General features: G+C 48.7%; 1 protein-coding gene across 1 annotated transcript in view; it reads right to left on the bottom strand.

Moving 5' to 3' along the window:
• The window catches only part of LOC118224319 (mitogen-activated protein kinase kinase kinase 11), a 34,796-nt gene extending 17,264 nt beyond the window's left edge, over positions 1–17,532 (bottom strand). Inside the window, exons 1-2 of the mRNA XM_035411738.1 lie at positions 16,776–17,532; positions 733–913 (exon numbers count right to left, since the gene is read on the bottom strand). Of these exons, the coding sequence (XP_035267629.1) occupies positions 733–913; positions 16,776–17,532 (938 nt within the window). The remainder of the gene's footprint in view (positions 1–732; positions 914–16,775) is intronic.
• Positions 17,533–19,615: the final 2,083 nt, after the last annotated feature.

The following is a 19,615-nucleotide window of genomic DNA, read 5'->3' as shown; positions in this document are numbered from 1 at the left end:
TTCAACAGTACATGCATTGCACATTCATCTGTGTATTTTATTTTGAGCACACACATCACACACAGGCCAGGTATAAATGCTAATTTGCACTCTCATGTGGAGTCAGCTGACAGGCACACAGCATGGACTGCCATTTCAGGACCCGCGGAATGGGGCCTGTAACCCTGTTCATTTCAGGTCAGAACCCTCTGCTGTAACCTTGACATCAAGGCCTTAAATTGAAACTGAAATATCCCGCTACACATAATGAATAGTTTATAATGATGAACAATGATAGCAATGCCTTAAAGTAGGACTTCCCTGTGAATATGATAGCACAGTTATCTCAGAGCTACTTTGATACTTAATGACTCCAGAACTGCGTGAGGTTCGGCTGAGCAGATAAGCCTTTTATCTGAGGCTGACTGAGAATCACTCCCACCAAAAACCGCCCTAAAAAATTCCCGGTCCACCCACCACCTCTCTTCCACTGTCCCACCACATCCCACGAACCGTTTCAAATGCACGATTCCAAACTCCACCTGAAGGCAAGGTACTCCAGCTACTGAACCCCTCCCCTGCCAGGTGGCCCCGCCCCACCACCCCACCACCCCTTCCCTCCTTTGTGACCCCCACCCCTCCACCCCTCCCCCTCCCAGGTGACCCCACCCCTCCACCCTTCCCCCACCAGGTAGCACTGCCCCTACACCCCCCCCCCCACCCCCCACCAGGTGCTCCCCCGCCCCCTCTCACCTCCACACGTCGCTGCCCTTGGAGAAGGTGGAGGACTTGATGACCTCCGGGGCCATCCAGGCGTAGGTGCCCGCCGTGCTCATCTTGGTGGTCTTGTGCCACTCCCGCGCCAGCCCAAAGTCCGTGATCTTCAGCGTCTTTCCCTCCATGCAGTCATTCTCTATGGGCTGGGCCAGGAGGACTGCGGGATGGATGGACACACACACACACACACACACACACACACATTACATTACATTACATTACAGGCATTTAGAGACGCTCTCCATTTATACAGCTGGATATATACTGAAGCAATGCAGCTTAAATACCATGGTCAAGGGTACAACGGCAGTGTCCTGCCTGGGAATTGAACCTGTGATCTTTAGGTTACAAGACCAGCTCCTTACCCATTATAGTACACTGCCACTCCACACACACACACACACACACACACACACACACGCAGACACACACACGCGCGTACACACACACACACGCACACACACACGAACACACAGACACACACATTAAGCCTTTCACTTCCTCTTCCTCTTTTTGTCTTCTCAGATCACCCAGTTCGCACATTGAACGCACACGGAGTTAAACATCCTGCAGGCTAATCCATAAGCTTCATATGAATTCGGCACGGAAGAAGACAGGAAATGAACCGCGTCCCATTTTCCTGCGCTCTGGGAATAAAACAATGGCAGGCGACACAGGCCGTGCTTATTTGTCCAGCTTTCCTGCTGCTCTGCTCACCTCTCACACCCTCGCCCTGGAACTGCCCCGGCAGCGTCTCTCCACAGGCTGAGCGGGCCGGGGAGACTAATGCCCCGAGGGCGTCAAAGGGGGGGACACTAATGACCGTCACACCCGCTGAGAACAACAGCGCCGTGCGACGTTTAAATGTTTCCCCGAGTCACTTCCTGTCCTGTCCGTTGGCCTGGCTTTAGTCCGTTTCCCCGGCCGTGCACTGAAGAGGACGCGGAGCTGGGCGTGTAGAAACCCAGCTGACTGCATGGCGGCAGGTCACGGACGTGGTGTGACTGAGGGCCTATAAACCAGAGGTGTGCGGGTTCAAATCCCTCCCGGGGTACTGCTGAAGGAGTATCCGTAATTGAGCTACTGATCTGCTTTGTTGAATTCAGGGGTTCTACAGCTGGATACTTATTTGAACATATAAACTATAAACTATCTCAGTCATCACAAAGTAAAAATACACCACACGCTCACATATAATAATTACTAATAATGAATAACTCATCAAAGAACACATCAAAGACAGCGAATGCAGTCACACGCGATAAGGCCCAAGGACGACACTTTCCATAAAAGTCAAAACGCCAAAGTGTCAGTTCAAAAATACTGTTTCCTTTGTCGCATGCTGAAGATCAGAGCTGAAATAAAAAATGGATGAAATTTTCCACACTGACTGATAAATAATGCACGGGTACTACAGGGGGAGATTTGTCACCGCGGGTCCTGTGGAAGACGGCTGGGACGGCGGAAACGGAGACGCCCACCACGGCGCTGACGGCAGCGCCACCTGCAGGCCCGCTGAGGCATCGCACAGGAACAGACGGGCGTTTCTCCTCTGAGCACAGAGGCCAGACTGAGCCACAGAGCTCTGACCGTAACTCAGGCAATCAGCGATAATATTTACTGATCGGAATGCACACGCTCACTCCCTCTCTCTCTCTCTCCCCCTCTCCCTCTCCCTCTCTCTCTCTCCCTGCATCTCTCTCTCTCTCCCTCCTCCGTAATTATACCATTCTCTCTGACATTTGCTTTGTTCTCTCTCCTCCCTCCCTTTGTGTCTGACTCCACCTTTCCTTGTATCTCTCTCTCTCTGTCTCCCCCTCCCTCTCTCTGTCCCTCCCTCTCTCTCCCTCTCCGGGCTGTGGTCCTGCATTTTGCCCGGTGGTTCAGACACGGTGCGTTTGACGTCACGGTGGAATGCGTGGTAGCGAAGCCGCCGCCGCTGTCCGGGGAGCGAGCGAGCGAGCGAGCGAGCGAGCGCATTGTGCAACAGGCCCCGCCCCCGGAGCGCCGGGCACAATGGGGCCGAGTCACAGCGCACCGCCGGGCCAACGCCGCCTTCGCCAGGCCGGACTTACGCACGGAACGGGCTCTGCCCCCCCCTGCCCCCCCCCCCCCCCCCCGGCAGGGAACGGCGCGCCTCGGCGCAGTGGCCTGACGGGACGGGTCTACGCCGACCCCGCCCCCGTCCGGACCGCGAGATGCCGTGCGGCCGGAACGTCTGCGGTGCCACTTCCTCTTTTCTGGTTCACATTTTTACATGCAGCTCCCGGCCAGACACTCACATTTAGTACAGACTTTCACACAACATCCACTTATGCAGCGAGACAGTTAGTACAGACTGACAGACTTTCACACAACATCCACTCATACAGAGGGATATTTAGTTCAGACTGACACAGCGCAAGCTTTCACACAACATACACTGATATCGCGGGATATTTAGTACAGACTGACACAGCGCAAGCTTGCACACAACATCACACTTACACAGAGGGACATTTAGTACAGACAGACACAGCGCAAGCTTTCACACAACATACACTTAAACAGAGGGACATTTAGTACAGACTTTCACACAACATCACACTTATACAGAGGGATATTTAGTACAGACAGACACAGCGCAAGCTTGCACACAACATCACACTTGTACAGAGGGATATTTAGTACAGACTGACACAGCACAAGCTTGCACACAACATCACACTTATACAGTGGGATATTTAGTTCAGACTGACACAGCGCAAGCTTGCACACAACATCCACTTATACAGTGGGATATTTACTGCTGTCGTTCAGGTTAAGCACCTTGCTCAAGGGTACGATGGAAGTGCCCTTCACAGGAATCAATCCCGCAACCTCCCAGCTCCCCAACCATTACACTAGTCTACCGCCTACATTACCATCCATTACACTGCAGTAATCATTACACACTGAAGGACCCTTACAGACCTGGAACACACGGCAAGAGACAAAGAGGCAAAGTTCTGTATCATTTCACATATGTCGACTTTACGATGCATCCATTTCACAGCAGTGGAATATGCTGGAAATATATCTGAAAGCACCAATATGTTTAATATTTGTCCATATAATGTGAGATGGCACTGGTGAAATATCTTCATAAACATTCACCTCCATACGTTTTCTGTACATTCTGAGTCCATAAGGAGAGGAGGGACCAATCGGAAACCGGACAGGGGCTGTGACAGAGGGACGGATAGCACAAGGCTGGTATACCTAAAATGTTCATTTGTAACACCAGACGCATTGGAGACTGAGCCTGAAATGTCACAACACAACCCACAATGTGCACAGTGGAAAAGGGCTTCTTTTGGAGCCAGCTCATTAGTAACCTTTTAAAAATGAAACAATGGTGGCAGTACACAGAGTAGATTAATCCCCCTAACACACACACACTACGAGAGAAGAGTATGATGAACAGTACCACATCTAACTAAAAGGCTATTTTAGTTGAACGACTTTGATATAGCTTCGCTAATTGCTAATTGAAGGGCTGTCTCAATTCTATATAATATAGGCTACACATATCAAAGCACACATCTTACAAAATAGTGAACAGCATGATATTCTATTTTTAAAAAGTGATAGGTCGCATAACATCGTACCACTTTAAAAAAAAAAAAAAAAAACTCCCTGCGATCTGCTCCTGTGACTTCGCAGTCAGGAAATGAAGCCTATTGGCTGAAAGCGTTCCTAAAATAAAGGGGGGAAAAGTCTCTCTCCTAAGACACAAATATAAACGCAGCAGTGGAAAAATCTATTCTTGAAATGGGGTCACTGCAGTTCAAAGGCCTGAGCCCTCGCGTGGTTCAGCTAACAGGGCTCGCCGATTGGCCACTGAAAAAAATAAATAAATAAAAAAAATCAAGCACGCCGTTGCCTACGGCGACAGACCCGAGTAGACGCCTCTCGAGCCCTGTTTCTCCAGGTGTCCGCTCCACGCTGACCGACGGTGAGCCCCTGCGGGCGCACGCGTCACACGCCAGCCCTTCTGCAATGCCTCACACGCAACAGCAGCACAAGATCCTCTTCCACTTCCTGTGCCCGCACGCCAGGGAGCATGTGCAGGGCACAACCCGCTCTGGCAACCCTCAGGGGCCTGCTCTCCATTCTCATCTCTTCCAATCCTCCCCAGTGAAGAGTACTGGCAAGCCATTGCAAACAACCCCTCCCTCTGGCAACCCAATGAAACCTACTCAATCACCACATTCTACATACGGTACTGCCCCTCACCGTCCTCACACGGATTACCCACACAGGTACATTACCCTATCCCATCTACCTCCTCATATTAAACCCTCATTCACAAGCCTCTGCACTCTACAATGCGCTCCCCAGTGATCACAAACAGGTCTGCCTTAGTCTGGGAACTTGTTCCAATTTAGACACATTTTAAACACACAACTTGGCGTACACCTGAGGAATCCACTAACGTCGCACCGGGCCATCCACGGCTGTGATAGGCTGGAGGCTGAGCACACGGCCTCCCCGCACTAATACAAGGACAGACCGACCGCAATCCCAGCAGCCCTGTGGAAGACAATGGCCGCCAAGCACCTCAGAGATGCCAGGACGTGTATGAGGGTTGCCAGAGTGGCTGGAATTCTCCTCTGGACTCCAACGGAGCAGGAAGCTGATGGAATCCCCCCTCCAGAAAGTGAAAGACCCAGCAGTTAAATCATGCCCCCTCCCCCCCCACCCCCCACCCCTCCCAAAGGCATTTTTGAGAGACGAGGCGTTTGCACCGGACGACGGACACGGCAAGCCGCAAACTGCGGCCGGTTCCAGGACGTCCGCCCCCCCCTGCTCTGCTCCGGTAACTGGCTCTGTCCGTCCCCTTATCAGCTGAGCCACACGCCTCAAATTCTTTCCTGTTGCCGAGAAACAGGAGCGAGCGGTCGCGTGGAGAATCCGAACCACTGATTCACTTCCGCGCAGCGGGGCGACCGCCAAGCGATCGCTAAGCGACCGTATGGCAGCGTAACGAGGCCACACGGGCACAGGAACCCACCGGCGATTTCAGCAAAGTCAATAAACACCGAAATTCTTTTTTTTTTTTTTTTTTACAGAAATCGGTTTTAGAATGCGGGTGTGAACGCGGCAGGAGACGCAGTCCTGGTCTCGTTAACCATGGAAACGAAGGCCTGAGCTACGTGCCCGCCTCTCATTTCGGGCCTGAGGCAGCAGCTAACTACGGTCCCACGCACGGAAGAGGGAAAAGCAGACCCACTGCGGGGTGCGGGGTGCATTCTGGGGAAATAACGCCGGGTTGGACAAACCAGGCGATTCAAGGACCGCTCTAGAAATCAACCGGCCCTTCAAATAAACACAACGTTTACGCTGACCTTTCGCCCCAAAACACTAGCACGAACGTCAGCTTTCGATTTCACGCAAACATGAAACAATAACCTAAACCTATTGCGTATACAGCGGGGCTGCCCAACCCTGTTCCTGGAGATCTGCCGTCCTCTAGGTTTTCACTCCAGCCCAAACAAAGCCACGCCCCATTCCACAGCCAGAGATCTCGCTCAGCTGCTTTTCAGTACAATCAGGTGTGCCAAGTTAGGGCTGAAATGAAAATGAAATCCACACGACAGCAGATCTCCGGGAACGGGGCGACATAGCTAAGGAGGTAAGACCGATTGTCTGGCAGTCGGAGGGTTGCCGGTTCAAACCCCGCCCTGGGCGTGTCGAAGTGTCCTTGAGCAAGACACCTAACCCCTAACCCCTAACTGCTCTGGCGAATGAGAGGCATCAATTGTAAAGCGCTTTGGATAAAAGCGCTATATAAATGCAGTCCATTTAACTGGGTTGAGCAGCCCTGGTACCACCGTATTTTTGAGAACGCCCTTCGGTGTCCACCGAAAGGGACAGTTTTCAGCCTCACAGAGATGCCGGCAGCCTGGCGTGTGACCCGGCCCACGATGCACCGCAGCCCTTCCTCCAGAAAAGCCATTAATCAGCAGTGGCGAGATAAGGTGCGGGTGAAACAGCGCAGACGGTGCTGAGCACGTCCATCGGACCTCGGCTCCAGCAGTTTCGCTGAACGCGCGCGTTGAGCGCAGACCGCACTCGTGTGTCTGGCGGCGGCGACGGCGGCGGCGGAGGCGGCGGTATAACGCCGTCGTCCTCGCGTCGTTTCGCCTTGCGTGAGCACTTTGCAGAAGAACAATCATAAAACATTTCTCCCCCCCCCCGCGGCAGGGCGACGAACGTGACCTCTTCCCTGCCAATGCCTCCTGCGAAACAGGAAGTCTGTGGGAGAGGAGGGGGGGGGGAAGGGGGGAAGGGGTGCTGGAGGAGGGGGGGAGGGAGCGGCAATAACAACTGAAAAGTCAGGCATCCATTTACTGCTGATTCTGCTGAGTGCTGAGTTAGGAAAGGACGAAGAACACAAGGGCTGCCACCATCATCATCATCATCATAATCATTATCATCATCATCATCATCGGTGGTAAACGCAAGCTAAGACTTCAATAAAATTTGGCAATGACAAAAGGAGGAGGACAGAGCTACTTTTACAAAGGGGGGGGGGGTGTCAATAAATGGAACAATGCTACTGAATATATGCTAATGCTATCCTACGAACGGAACACACAGAGTCAGCTATTGCTGTATCAGAGTTAGGCCGGTTATGGGGGGGGGTGTTTCCATGGAGAGGGGGGTTTCAGCTGGGCTCATTTCACCTCTCCTCTCTTCCCCACTCCTCCCCTCTTGTGTGCCCTCTTCCCCACTCCTCTCCTGCTCTCCCCTCTCCTCTCGTCCCCACTCCTCCCCTCTTCCCCACTCCTCTCCCGCTCTCCCCTCTCCTCTCGTCCCCGCTCCTCCCCTCTTCCCCACTCGTCTCCCGCTCTCCCCTCTCCTCTCGTCCCCGCTCCTCCCCTCTTCCCCACTCGTCTCCCGCTCTCCCCTCTCCTCTCGTCCCCGCTCCTCCCCTCTTCCCCACTCGTCTCCTGCTCTCCCCTCTCCTCTGGTCCCCGGCTCCCTCTCTGCCCGTAGGCGAGGGGAGAATTCCGGCAGCGGTGGGGGCTTTCCTGGGGAAGAAGGGGACCTTTGTTTCGGGCGGGACGGAGCTGCGAGCTGACCGACAGTTTTGGCTGCCTCCGCGGCCCCTCCACTGACACGGGCGGCGGGAGAGAGGGAGAGAGGGAGCGAGGGAGGGAGGGAAGGAGGGAGGGAGGGGAGATCAAGGGGAACAGGGACGAGAGAGAGATTCGCACGGGGAGGGAGGGAAGAGAAGAGCTCCGGTATTACTGGGAGGAAGGGGGGGGGGGGGTCATGACTGAATTTAATAAAATACTTTTCTTTTTTTTTTTTTAAGAAATGTATAATCAGTTTATAAAATGGACAACATACCCTGAAATGTGGATTATTTTTAGGCCAACTCAGCAACAAGCATGCCAGCTAGTGTGTTTTGGAAGAGTCTCTATTTATATCGTGGGGTCAGTCAGTTTATTTGCCAATGGAAAGAGATGGATGATTCTACTCTAGAGAGTCTCTTCCTAGCCAGAGGCCAGCTGTGCCTTCAGGTCTTTGTTCCTCATAATTAATTAAGGTCTTCGTTTGTGACCATTAACTAAGCCATTACTGAACAGACGTTTCCGGGGAAGAACTCGCTCAAATGTTTTTTCGACATGGGACAAGGGCACGAAAGCCTCGTGGGGACAGAGGACTGGGCTTGCCCCTCTGAGGTTGCGGGTTTGATTCCCAGGCGGGACACTGGTGTTCTGCACCCTTAAGCAACGTGCCTAACCTGATTTGTTCCTGTAAATACCTTAAAAATTGACGCTGTGTAAAACCCAGAAACCCGTATAACGCCATCTACTGAACACCTAAACTGTAAACATGATGACCGTGCTGAGGGCGAATAGTCCCTACCCATCATGCCTTTCACTCAGCCTGTGACAGGATCATAACCCCCCTGTGACCAGTCACCCATTAACTGTTGTTAATCGGTGACCACGTTTTTACAGATTAAAAACGCAGTCACAGCGGGACGGCGAAGGGAGTTGAAATTTAACTTGAGTTCAATCAGCATTCTGGTAAAAAAAAGACCTCTTATCGGCAACGGCGGAGGGGGTCAGCTCACTGACATCACAAGCCAGGGTTCCTCAACCCCCTCCCCAAACCCCCAAAGCGACTAACATACCCTTCTGCTTGTTTGCATTCTCCATCAACCTGGCTACAATGGTTTAAAAAATCTGAGGGTATGGCACCATTAACATGTACTTACCCTTACGGAAACAGAACACACTGAAACTATATTTAAAAAATTCAAACAAAATGTATTAAATGTTACACTGCTGTGACATGTATGTTTGACATAGTTTGATAAAAGTCATATACGAACAGTAGGCTATATTGCAGTACATTCCATTTCTGTAAGAGTACCATCCAGGTAAAGACACCCAAGAACAAAATTTACAAGACAACGGATTTCGCCTTCGCTCATATTTCTACAGACCTTCCTGTTTTCGCCGTGTTTTTAAGGAGCCTGTGTGGAGCAATCACATGGGGGGGACTGACTGCCAGGATCTCCCAGTGAACCGAGCTAAAGCTGGGTTGGAACTCTAGGCAACACCCAGGCTTCAGAGGCCTGCGTACCACAGCCACAGACAGGATATCACATGCTGCAATCCACAGGACCAGGCCGGAGGTTGCTTAAGCCTAAGAAGTTAAACCGCACTGCACAAGGACCGCAGTAAAAATATCAGCTAAGTCTGGAAAACCCTCCTCCCTTTCCTCCTAAAGCCTCTCCTTTTCCTCTCCCGCCTGGCCTCGCTCCGTCGTTTTTTTTTTTTTTTTTTCCTCCTTCTTTTTTCCATTTCTTTTTCCTCCCCTTTGTTCTGTCGAGGTTATAGTTCTGATATTTTTTGTTATTTTTGCCGCTGGTTTTTCCACGTGTGAAAAGAACATTTCTGTGTAGCAAACATCAGGAAGTAAAAAAGAAAAAAAAACAGAGAGACAGAGAGAGAGAGCGAGAGAGAGGGCGAGAGAGCGAGACAGAGAGAGAGAGAGAGAGAGAGAGAATGCCAAACTCTCATTAGGTGGTGGAGCTCTGAGACAAAGACGAACCCAAAAACCCCTCCAGCCAGTGGGGAGACCCTGCTAGGACCCAGCGCTGTTTGTTCAGTCTGGCGCACCAAACCTCCGCGACTTCAATAACATACTGCGGCGGCAGTTCACAACGGTAACTTCTCCACTTTTTCAAAACTGCTTTTGCGTAGAGCTTCATCGCAGTTCGTGATCACCCCCCCCCCCCCACACTGTGCGTTTCCCCCGAAGACCCGTCAGCGCGCGAACTAGACTGCACAAGCACTGTCTGTGACCTCTGACCCCGGAATAATGTCACCACCCATGACTGCGTGCTGTCAGCACCATCAGTATGGCCTTGCCATGTCAGACCTCTCGGGTCACAGAGTTCAGTTGCTTTTGCACCAGAGCATTGTGGGCACTTGAGTCAGGTAGGCAGGAGTTTCCATTTCTGTTTTTTTCTCCCTGAATAAGCCAATTAATGGGCAATCTGCTACCTTACTAGTGAAGCCAAATGAGACCACAGACTGATAAAGAAACATAATGGCCGCTGGAGTACTCTTGTCTGTTTTTATACTGCGATCACAAAGCGATTATGCCAGGTTTACAACTGCGCGTTGTTTGACAGCACTAAGGTGTAAAAAGAAAAAACAAAAAAAGACAGCACAGCCTGCACAATCCTCACACAACCCACGACCACAACAGCAGCCTACGCCTAACCACAACTCAAAACCCGAATACAAAGCGACAGGCAACAGTGAGCAGCCAAGAGGCTCAGTTACCAATCAACCTGGACAATAATCTCCAGACCATGTCTTGCCATTACTGATTAATGGCTTTTCTGCAGGAAGGGCTGCAGTGCATTGTGGGCTGGGTCACACAAGCTGCTGGCACCTGTGTGAGACTGAAGATTCGCCGAGCCAGCTGTACTTCCTGCCTAATTCGGGCAGTCCAATGCTGTCTCTTCTGGCCCAGTCTTCCCAGCTAACGCAAAAACGTTCTCACAAAGTCACCGGAACGTTCTGTCGGCGTTATAACGCTGCCGCTGCATTGCAGCAACGTTGCAGGAACGTTTCGCGCTAGCTGGGTTCAGGCAGATTTGAAGGCCCTGCCCCACAGACTGCCTGCTCTGAATAAGCCAGGCCCATTCAGGGGCCCAAAGGCCATTAGGACAGCATCACACACTATCATACCAGCACAGAAGCACCTGGCACAGCAGTCTCTGACACCCACTCTCGCTGCTTTTTCCCACCTCTCTATCTGTGAGCTCCGGACACACGCTGGCAGCATTTCCGAAAGAAAAGATAGGCATTCCCGCACCCCTGTGACCCCCCACACACCACCACCATTCCATACCCGCTTATCTGCCACATGCAGGCCAATTTGGAAATGTCAGGTGGTGGTGGTGGGGGGGGGGGGGGCACTCTTGGCAGAAATCTCAACCGTCACAGGGCAAGACCAAAAAGGTCTTATTACCTTTCAAGAATGTGGACCGCGTTTTGGAATACGGCGAACTGTAGAAATTCGCAATAGAAACAGCGAACCGGAGGATCTCGCATTAAAAACGGCAAACCGGAGGAACTCACAATAGAAACAGCGAACCGTAGGAACTTGCAATTTGCATTTACGGCCTCGTAAAAGACACCTGCGCTCCACGTGGGCGGCTCAACCAAACCCAGCTGACCGCCACGTTGCTCAGCTGTGGGAACTGGGGGATTTGAATTGCAAAACGGAACGAGTCGACGCGTGAAGCATCGCTAATATTGACCTGTCCCAGACAGGTCTGATGAGACGGGGCTTTTGTTGCACTTCGACAGCAGGTCTTGCCCAAGGGCTTTCGCTTCGCCCCAAGGCCGGGGCTTCTGTTTGCCGAATACTGAGCGAGCCCGCAATATGGGTCCCGCGGACGAGACACAAAAACCTTCTCACATGAAAACTTCTCTGACTAGAGAGACCTGTATTAAAGGCCCTACAGTTTGGTGCCACGAGTCCCGCAATATACATATGTGTGTGTGTGTGTGTGTGTGTGTGTGGGGGGCGGTAAAGGGGTTGATCCCAAATCTGACTGGACTGAAGAGGCCCAGTGAACTACCGCTGCTTGGCTTGGCTGTTTCCCACGATTCCCCACAATCTGGGCGTGTGAGTGCACTTGAGTGCGAGCTGTTAGTCTAAGAGTATAAGTGCACGTTTGACCGTGTGTGTGTGTGTGTGTGTGTGTGTGCGCACACAAGTACTCGGTTCTTCCTCTGCGTGAGTGTGTGGGAGGGCAGGGGGAGGTGTTGCTTTTGAGCCTGTGCACACACTAGTGAGTGTGGTTGTTAGTGGGTATGGAAGCTTGTGTGTATGTACTATTATGTGTGCTTAATTCTGCATGTGTTTGTGTAAGTGTCTGTGTCTGTGTGTGCGTGGGTCTGCATCTGTTCGTGTGTGGTGCGTGGGTGTGAGTGTCTGCATATGTCTGTGTCTGTCTGTGTGTGTGTGTGTGTGTGTCTGTCTGTGTGTGTGTGTGTGTGTGTCTGTGTCTGTCTGTCTGTCTGTGTGTGTGTGTGTGTGTGTCTGTCTGTCTGTCTGTCTGTCTGTCTGTCTGTCTGTGTGTGTGTGTGTGTGTCTGTGTGTGTCTGTGTGTACTCAGAGTGGGCCTCGCTCTCTCTCCTGTATTTACTTTGAACAGAATTCCAGTTATGGCTCTGGATGGGATCCAAGGCCCTCCTCAGAGTGAAAGATCTACAGTGAGCCTGTTTAATCAACATCGTCCACACAGCGCACCAACACTCACTCATACATACCAACTCATACGCACACCAACTCATACATACCAACTCATACGCACACCAACTCATACATACCAACTCATACGCACACTAACTCATACATACCAACTCATACGCACACTAACTCATACATACCAACTCATACGCACACCAACTCATACATACCAACTCATACGCACACCAACTCATACATACCAACTCATACGCACACTAACTCATACATACCAACTCATACGCACACCAACTCATACATACCAACTCATACGCACACTAACTCATACATACCAACTCATACGCACACTAACTCATACATGCCAACTCATACGCACACTAACTCATACATACTAACTCATACGCACACCAACTCATACATACCAACTCATACGCACACTAACTCATACATACCAACTCATACACAAACTAACTCATACATACCAACTCATACACAAACTAACTCATACATACCAACTCATACACAAACTAACTCATACATACCAACTCATACGCAAACTAACTCATACATACCAACTCATACGCACACCAACTCATACATACCAACTCATACGCACACCAACTCATACATACCAACTCATACGCACACCAACTCATACATACCAACTCATACGCACACTAACTCATACATACCAACTCATATGCACACTAACTCATACATACCAACTCATACACAAACTAACTCATACATACCAACTCATACACAAACTAACTCATACATACCAACTCATACACAAACTAACTCATACATACCAACTCATACACACACTAACTCATACATACCAACTCATACACAAACTCACTCATACATACCAACTCATACGCACACTAACTCATACATACCAACTCATACACAAACTAACTCATACATACCAACTCATACACAAACTAACTCATACATACCAACTCATACACAAACTAACTCATACATACCAACTCATACACAAACTAACTCATACATACCAACTCATACGCACACCAACTCATACATACCAACTCATACGCACACTAACTCATACATACCAACTCATACGCACACTAACTCATACATACCAACTCATACGCACACTAACTCATACATACCAACTTATATGCATACATACACCATCTTCCACACAATGCACTAGCTCATTTACTCACAAACTCATAAATACACTGTATCACACAAACACACACCATCTTCCACAGAGCGCACAAACTCACACACACACTAACTCACACACACACCAACTCATACACACACCAACTCATACACTGTACCACACTGACTCATACACATACTGTATCACAATCACACACACATCACTGTCCACAGTACACAATAACTCGTACACACTTACACAAACCCATACAAAAAGAAGTGCACACACACACACACACACACACACACACACACACACACACATAAAACCAATACCTGAAACACACTAATACACACACATACCACACACACACACACACACACACACTCACACACACTGTACCGCTGCATTCTCTTCCTCGAGTTACCGAATCTCTGAGCACACTCCACTCCACTCCTTAAGTGCGACTTTAAAGATCAAATAAATCCCAGTCCTCATCGAGCCCTGCAGCAGGAAAAAACCCCAAAAATCCCTCCTTCACCCCAAGTTCACGTTCGACTTTAAAATGCTAAGTGCTGACTGAACTCAGCTCAGGAACTAAAGTTCTTAGAGCAGAGGCCTTAAGAGAGATAACGACTGCACTGAGCAGCGGTCTCTAATAGCCCCATCAGTCAGCAATCCTTTCACCGGCCTACATCCAAATTATAAAAGGGGAAGTGAATACTCAGAATAAAAAAATCTGTTTTACTCTCCCTTAGTAACACCTCCAAATGTTTTTATTTATTTATTACTCAATGTAGAGTTACTGTTCATTTCATAAGACAATCATACGGGGGACCGGTGACAGTCTGCCAAGATCTGAGGAGTGGAACCATCTCCTCCCCCAAAGACACCATGAAAGACTTCTTTTGAAACATCCCAATGCAAAAAAACAAAAAACAAAACAGGATATTGCACAGTGGCATAGCAGAAGCAGAGGGACAGGTAGCAGCAGGTCAGAGACAAAGACGACAGCCAAAGCTCAAAAAACCAGAGGAACAGGCAGCGGTGATATTATCTACGGGCACAGATGGGGTCTGTGCTCTCACCGTGACCCCGCGTATAAACTGTGCACAAGAGCCCTCTTCACAAAAACCGAGGACTTTTTTCCCTGAGCCCAGTGAAAATAGTCAGTAATTTACTGAGGGTTCAATATTATAGACGGCAGTGGGGGGGGGAGGGGGAGGGGGCTAAGGGTATGAGGAAACAATGGTTGAGAGAGAGAGAGAGAGAGAGAGAGAGAGAGAGAACAGGAGAGAGATACGGAGAGAGAGAGACAGACAGAAAGAGACAGAGAGAGAGAGAGAGTGAGAGAGAACAGGAGAGCATAAATCTATCAGTCAGGGGCCAGGTAAAATCTAGGCTATAATCTGCAACAGCGCTGTCAGTCCAGCTGGCACTTCACAACAAAGTACTTCAACTGAACAGCACAAAAACAACTTTTTCCTTCTCCTGTTCTGTGGAACATGAGAATAAATACTGATGTGGTGTTTGGTCAAGCTCAAGACACAGCAAACGCACGAACCTTAGTGAAAATCTGACCCGACAAGCGAAACAGGTGCACGATTCCTTCATCCGGATCACCTGGAGCTACCGGTCACTTAGGTCAAAAGTCTGAACTTGACAGCACAAAACGGTGGTTATTACGACTGAAGAAAATATAGCTATTTTTAACATACTTTCACACGCCGTGACATATCGATATGAATCGTTTACTGGCCCCAGAGATGAAGAGCTCAGTCTTCCTTCATAATCCCTCCCATGAATTCCTGCTGAGAAAGTCCCATAATTAGCAAGTCCAGCTCAACACACCGGTTACTGCTGTGGCCTTGCCCTGGCCTTTGCCGTTCATATTACCTTCTTCTTCAGCATGTTTTATTTTATCTATTTTTTTGTGCCATTCTGAAATCTATTCAGACAGTTTGAGTGTTCTATCTGGTCTCCACTGAAACCCATATCATGCCTGAAGCACTGAAGCAAATCAGATAGGATATTTGTACATCTGTACACTCTCACTCTCTCTCTCTCTCTCTTATATATATATATATATATATATAAAATGTATTATTTTTTGTTTTTTTACAAAATCATATACAACAGCAGAGAGAGCTCCAGGCTGGACCTAAACACAAATATTCCTGTTCATCAGACTAATACTCTAAGGAATCAACTGCGGTCGTCAGATTTGTTGTTTGGAATTGCGATGACCGTTCAAACTCAGTTAATGTGACACAGGGTCCTATGATGCCCATGGTTGTTATGGGATGTCTTGAGGCTATCCAACTGAGTCGATTACCGTCCACAATCCTCAGCAGTATGTCAGCAAAATGTTTATATCACTGTGAGTTTCATACAATTCTTCAGGTTATACTAAGTCTCTTAATGTTCACTAATTCCAGTATCTCCATAAAGAGGTAAACATCGCTATAAATGAGGTTGCAATGGTTGTCATTATTCAACAAATTCCGGGGAAGGGTTGCCTTTTGTACTGACTTATGGGGAGACTGACTGTCTCGTGTTTTCATACTGTTTAAATATGTAAACCACACAATACAATACAATAAGTATTGTGTGGTTTACATACTGAAACAGTATGTTGGCTTTTATTTGGGAATCATACAGCATCCTTTTAGCAAATTGCTGATCATTGTCCAAGACAACAGCTTCTAGTATTGGGCAATATGGCTTCACGTGACACAATATACCCACGTGAAACCAATGGTGACCCAATGAATTCATTTACGTCAAGCCACAACACCTAAGATATCTAATGCTGCAAAACTACAATGTCTTCACACACATATGCATATAGATACACCCAAAATAGGGCTCCTAAATGCCAGAATGTTTGATAGCTTCATGAAGATGTTCCGTTAAAAACAAGACCACCCACTCTGCATTTCCAGATGCATCGCTACAATGTGAAATAACACCAGCAAAATGAACACAGTAAACACAAACGATTATGAATTAGGCTATGGCCCTAATAAATTACGACATCTATACATTATGACAGCTTAATAAATTACACTTTACACTACACGTCGGTCGGACTTACTGTTGTTAGACTTCAGGTCCCGATGGATGACAGGTACTATCGCCTCACTGTGCAGGTACAGCATGCCCCTCGCTATCTGCACGGCCCAGTTGACGAGGATGTGCGGGGGTATGCGGCGCCCAGCCAGCGCCCGGCTCAGGGGGCCACCGGAAGCGTATTCCATTATGAGACACAAGTTGGGTTCCTGTAAACAAACCCCTTTGAGCGCGATGATGTTTGGGTGAGTGAGCATGGCAAACAGCCGCGCCTCCTGTCGCACATTCTGGGCCGTCACGCTGATGTCCTCGTCCGGATCCTGGCGAGCTGCCTTCACGGCTACTAGGCCACCTCTCCAGGTTCCCCGGTAGACCTTGCCGAACCCGCCAACCCCTATAACCTCCTCCAAACTCAGTTCAGTAAAATCCACTGCTTCCGGTTCGAACTCTCCAACCACAACCGGACCAAGTTCCCCGACCACCGTCGAGCCCTGCAATTTGCCATAACCGCTTGGCTTGAACGAGACGTAGTTCGAGGGGAAAATGCCCACTTTGTTGTTGACCTTTCCCGCCCACCAGCCTTCGTCTCCTGATATCTCTGAGTCCAGAGACAGGACCTCCACCAAGTCGCCTTTTCGAAGAGTAAGCTCGTCTTTCCCAGACGCCTCATAGTCGAACAGAGCCGTCCACACGGGGTTGGTAAAGTTGCCCTTCTGCGATTGTTCGAGCCCTTTCCAGTTTGACAGTGGACCGCGAGCAAAAATATTCTTCAGTGGCTCCATGGACCTTCACACGACTTTTTCATTTAATGTGATTCGGGGAGATACCGCAAATAAAGTACAAAGCGTACTTTAAAGCGCCTCGCCTCGCTCCCTGTCCTTTCTGTTTATTTAAGCTCATGAGGAACAGGAAAAATACATCGCCTATATATAAGCAAATCCTCCACAAACTAGCTAAATGTATATCAAAACTTTGGTTTCAAACCTAGCCAGACACTCGTAGAAACGTAGGCATACAATACCTAGGTCTCCACTTGGTTTGACAGGCGCCAAACGAAAGGAAAAGTCCTGTGTATAAATAATTATGTCAAGTGTGCCAACGCGTAAAAATCCAAAATTGGCTCCATTCAGCGGCTTTCGGTGTAGACTTAAGAGTGTAACACGTCGTTTTTCGGCAACTGTTTTCTGACCAACCCTTACTTGTTTGCTAGCAAGTGACTTACGAAACACGAGGAACGTTAATAAATTAACCAGTGGATTGCAAACGCGTTTAAAACAAAGAACAATAGGCTACATTTCAATATCGCATAAAATCTATTTCAGTAGTAAAAATGCACAAGCGGGCGAGTCTCTCAAAATGAACTTGCTGAAAAACTACACAACACATTTTCAGACATCTCGATTTTTGTTGTCCATCTTGACTTTTCGATAAGCCTGTATTTTTAGCCATTCAGACCGCAGTCATCGCAAGCAGGAAGCACAGAGAAGTGGAGAAGAATAGCAGGAAAGAAGCATTCAGTTCTGCGTAAATGTGCTTTACGGCAACTTGTTCCCGAGTTGCCAAGACGGCTCTTTCTAGCTCCACGAACTCGGCAACGGTTCTTTTTCAAACTTGCTATATTTGTCAGCAAATTCCACATCCACGGTCATAGTTATATTTTAAATATAATTGTTGCCCACTTCCACTGATACTAGACGCGGGGTTCGTTGGCTGCTTAGCATTTCACATATTCCATACGTAGGCTGATTTCCTTTTAATTGAGTTTTAAACAGGAAGAACCATACAAAGTAGCCTGGGCAAATTCTTTTAAAGAGAAAGACACACAAATACGACCCCATTTGGTTCGTCACGCGTCACCATGTTCCTCTGTCGAGCGATGAGGTTTTATTCTTGTGATTGTAATATCCCAAACGCATGATATTAGTTTATAATCGCATTTTGTTGTCAGGTATAATCCTTTCCCGTCTCCAGTCGTCCAGACCGCGAACCACACTACGGCTCCGTTTACAGTTAGAAAAGAGGGTGGGGTTTCGTAACTTTTTTTTCCCCCACACAGGAAAAGAATAAAGTCACACGCACGCAGGCACGCACACACACACAAAACGACGCCAGCTTTGCCACATTGTAAATATAAAACCACAGTAATCTAAAGTAATCATTGTGGCGGTTCTGTTGAGGCCAAAAAATGGACGCAATTCATTGTAAAATATATTGTGGTTACACATCTGATCTGACATCACACCAGGGCATAAAATTCTTATCCCAGGGCTACAGAGACGGCCCACTCTTGGACATTATTCAGTTTGTCCCCTTCATTTAACATAATTATTACTTTATAAGAATGTGTGGAAATGTTACAACTAAAATGTATATAATTAGCATTTTTTTTTGAACCATCTGTGATATGCTTAGCCACATCTAAACAGTCTAGTTGTGTAAATAGTTATTAAATATTGATTTGGAAAATTATTCTCAACAAAAAGGTGGGGAAATTGTACCATTGTCTGTGATGTCATTTGACAGAGCGAAAGAGCAAAGACATTGCGATGATGCTCAGCGCAATCCAGACCTGCTATTAAAATGCCTCGATCCAGCATGGGAAGATTAGTGCGGCGTCCCCCGTCTGTCCAAATCTAGTCCCGTGATCCTTTCTAAGGAAGGGACACAAGCGAGTCGCCCCCGCCCTGCACCGTAGATACGGAAGCGGTGCGCTTCCTTCTCTGTGCCCCCAGTAAGCGTTAGTGGGCACACGCTAGACCACTCACACCTACCCCCCTCCCCACCAAGCCCAAACAACACCCCCACCCCCCCCCCACCCCCCGCCTTAAGCCTGTTGCTGAGTCATCTATTCTACAGGAAGGGTGC

Source organism: Anguilla anguilla, chromosome 3 (genome assembly GCF_013347855.1).
Source record: "Anguilla anguilla isolate fAngAng1 chromosome 3, fAngAng1.pri, whole genome shotgun sequence".
NCBI classification, from domain to species: domain Eukaryota; kingdom Metazoa; phylum Chordata; class Actinopteri; order Anguilliformes; family Anguillidae; genus Anguilla; species Anguilla anguilla.
This window is presented reverse-complemented; position numbering and strand designations above follow the sequence as displayed.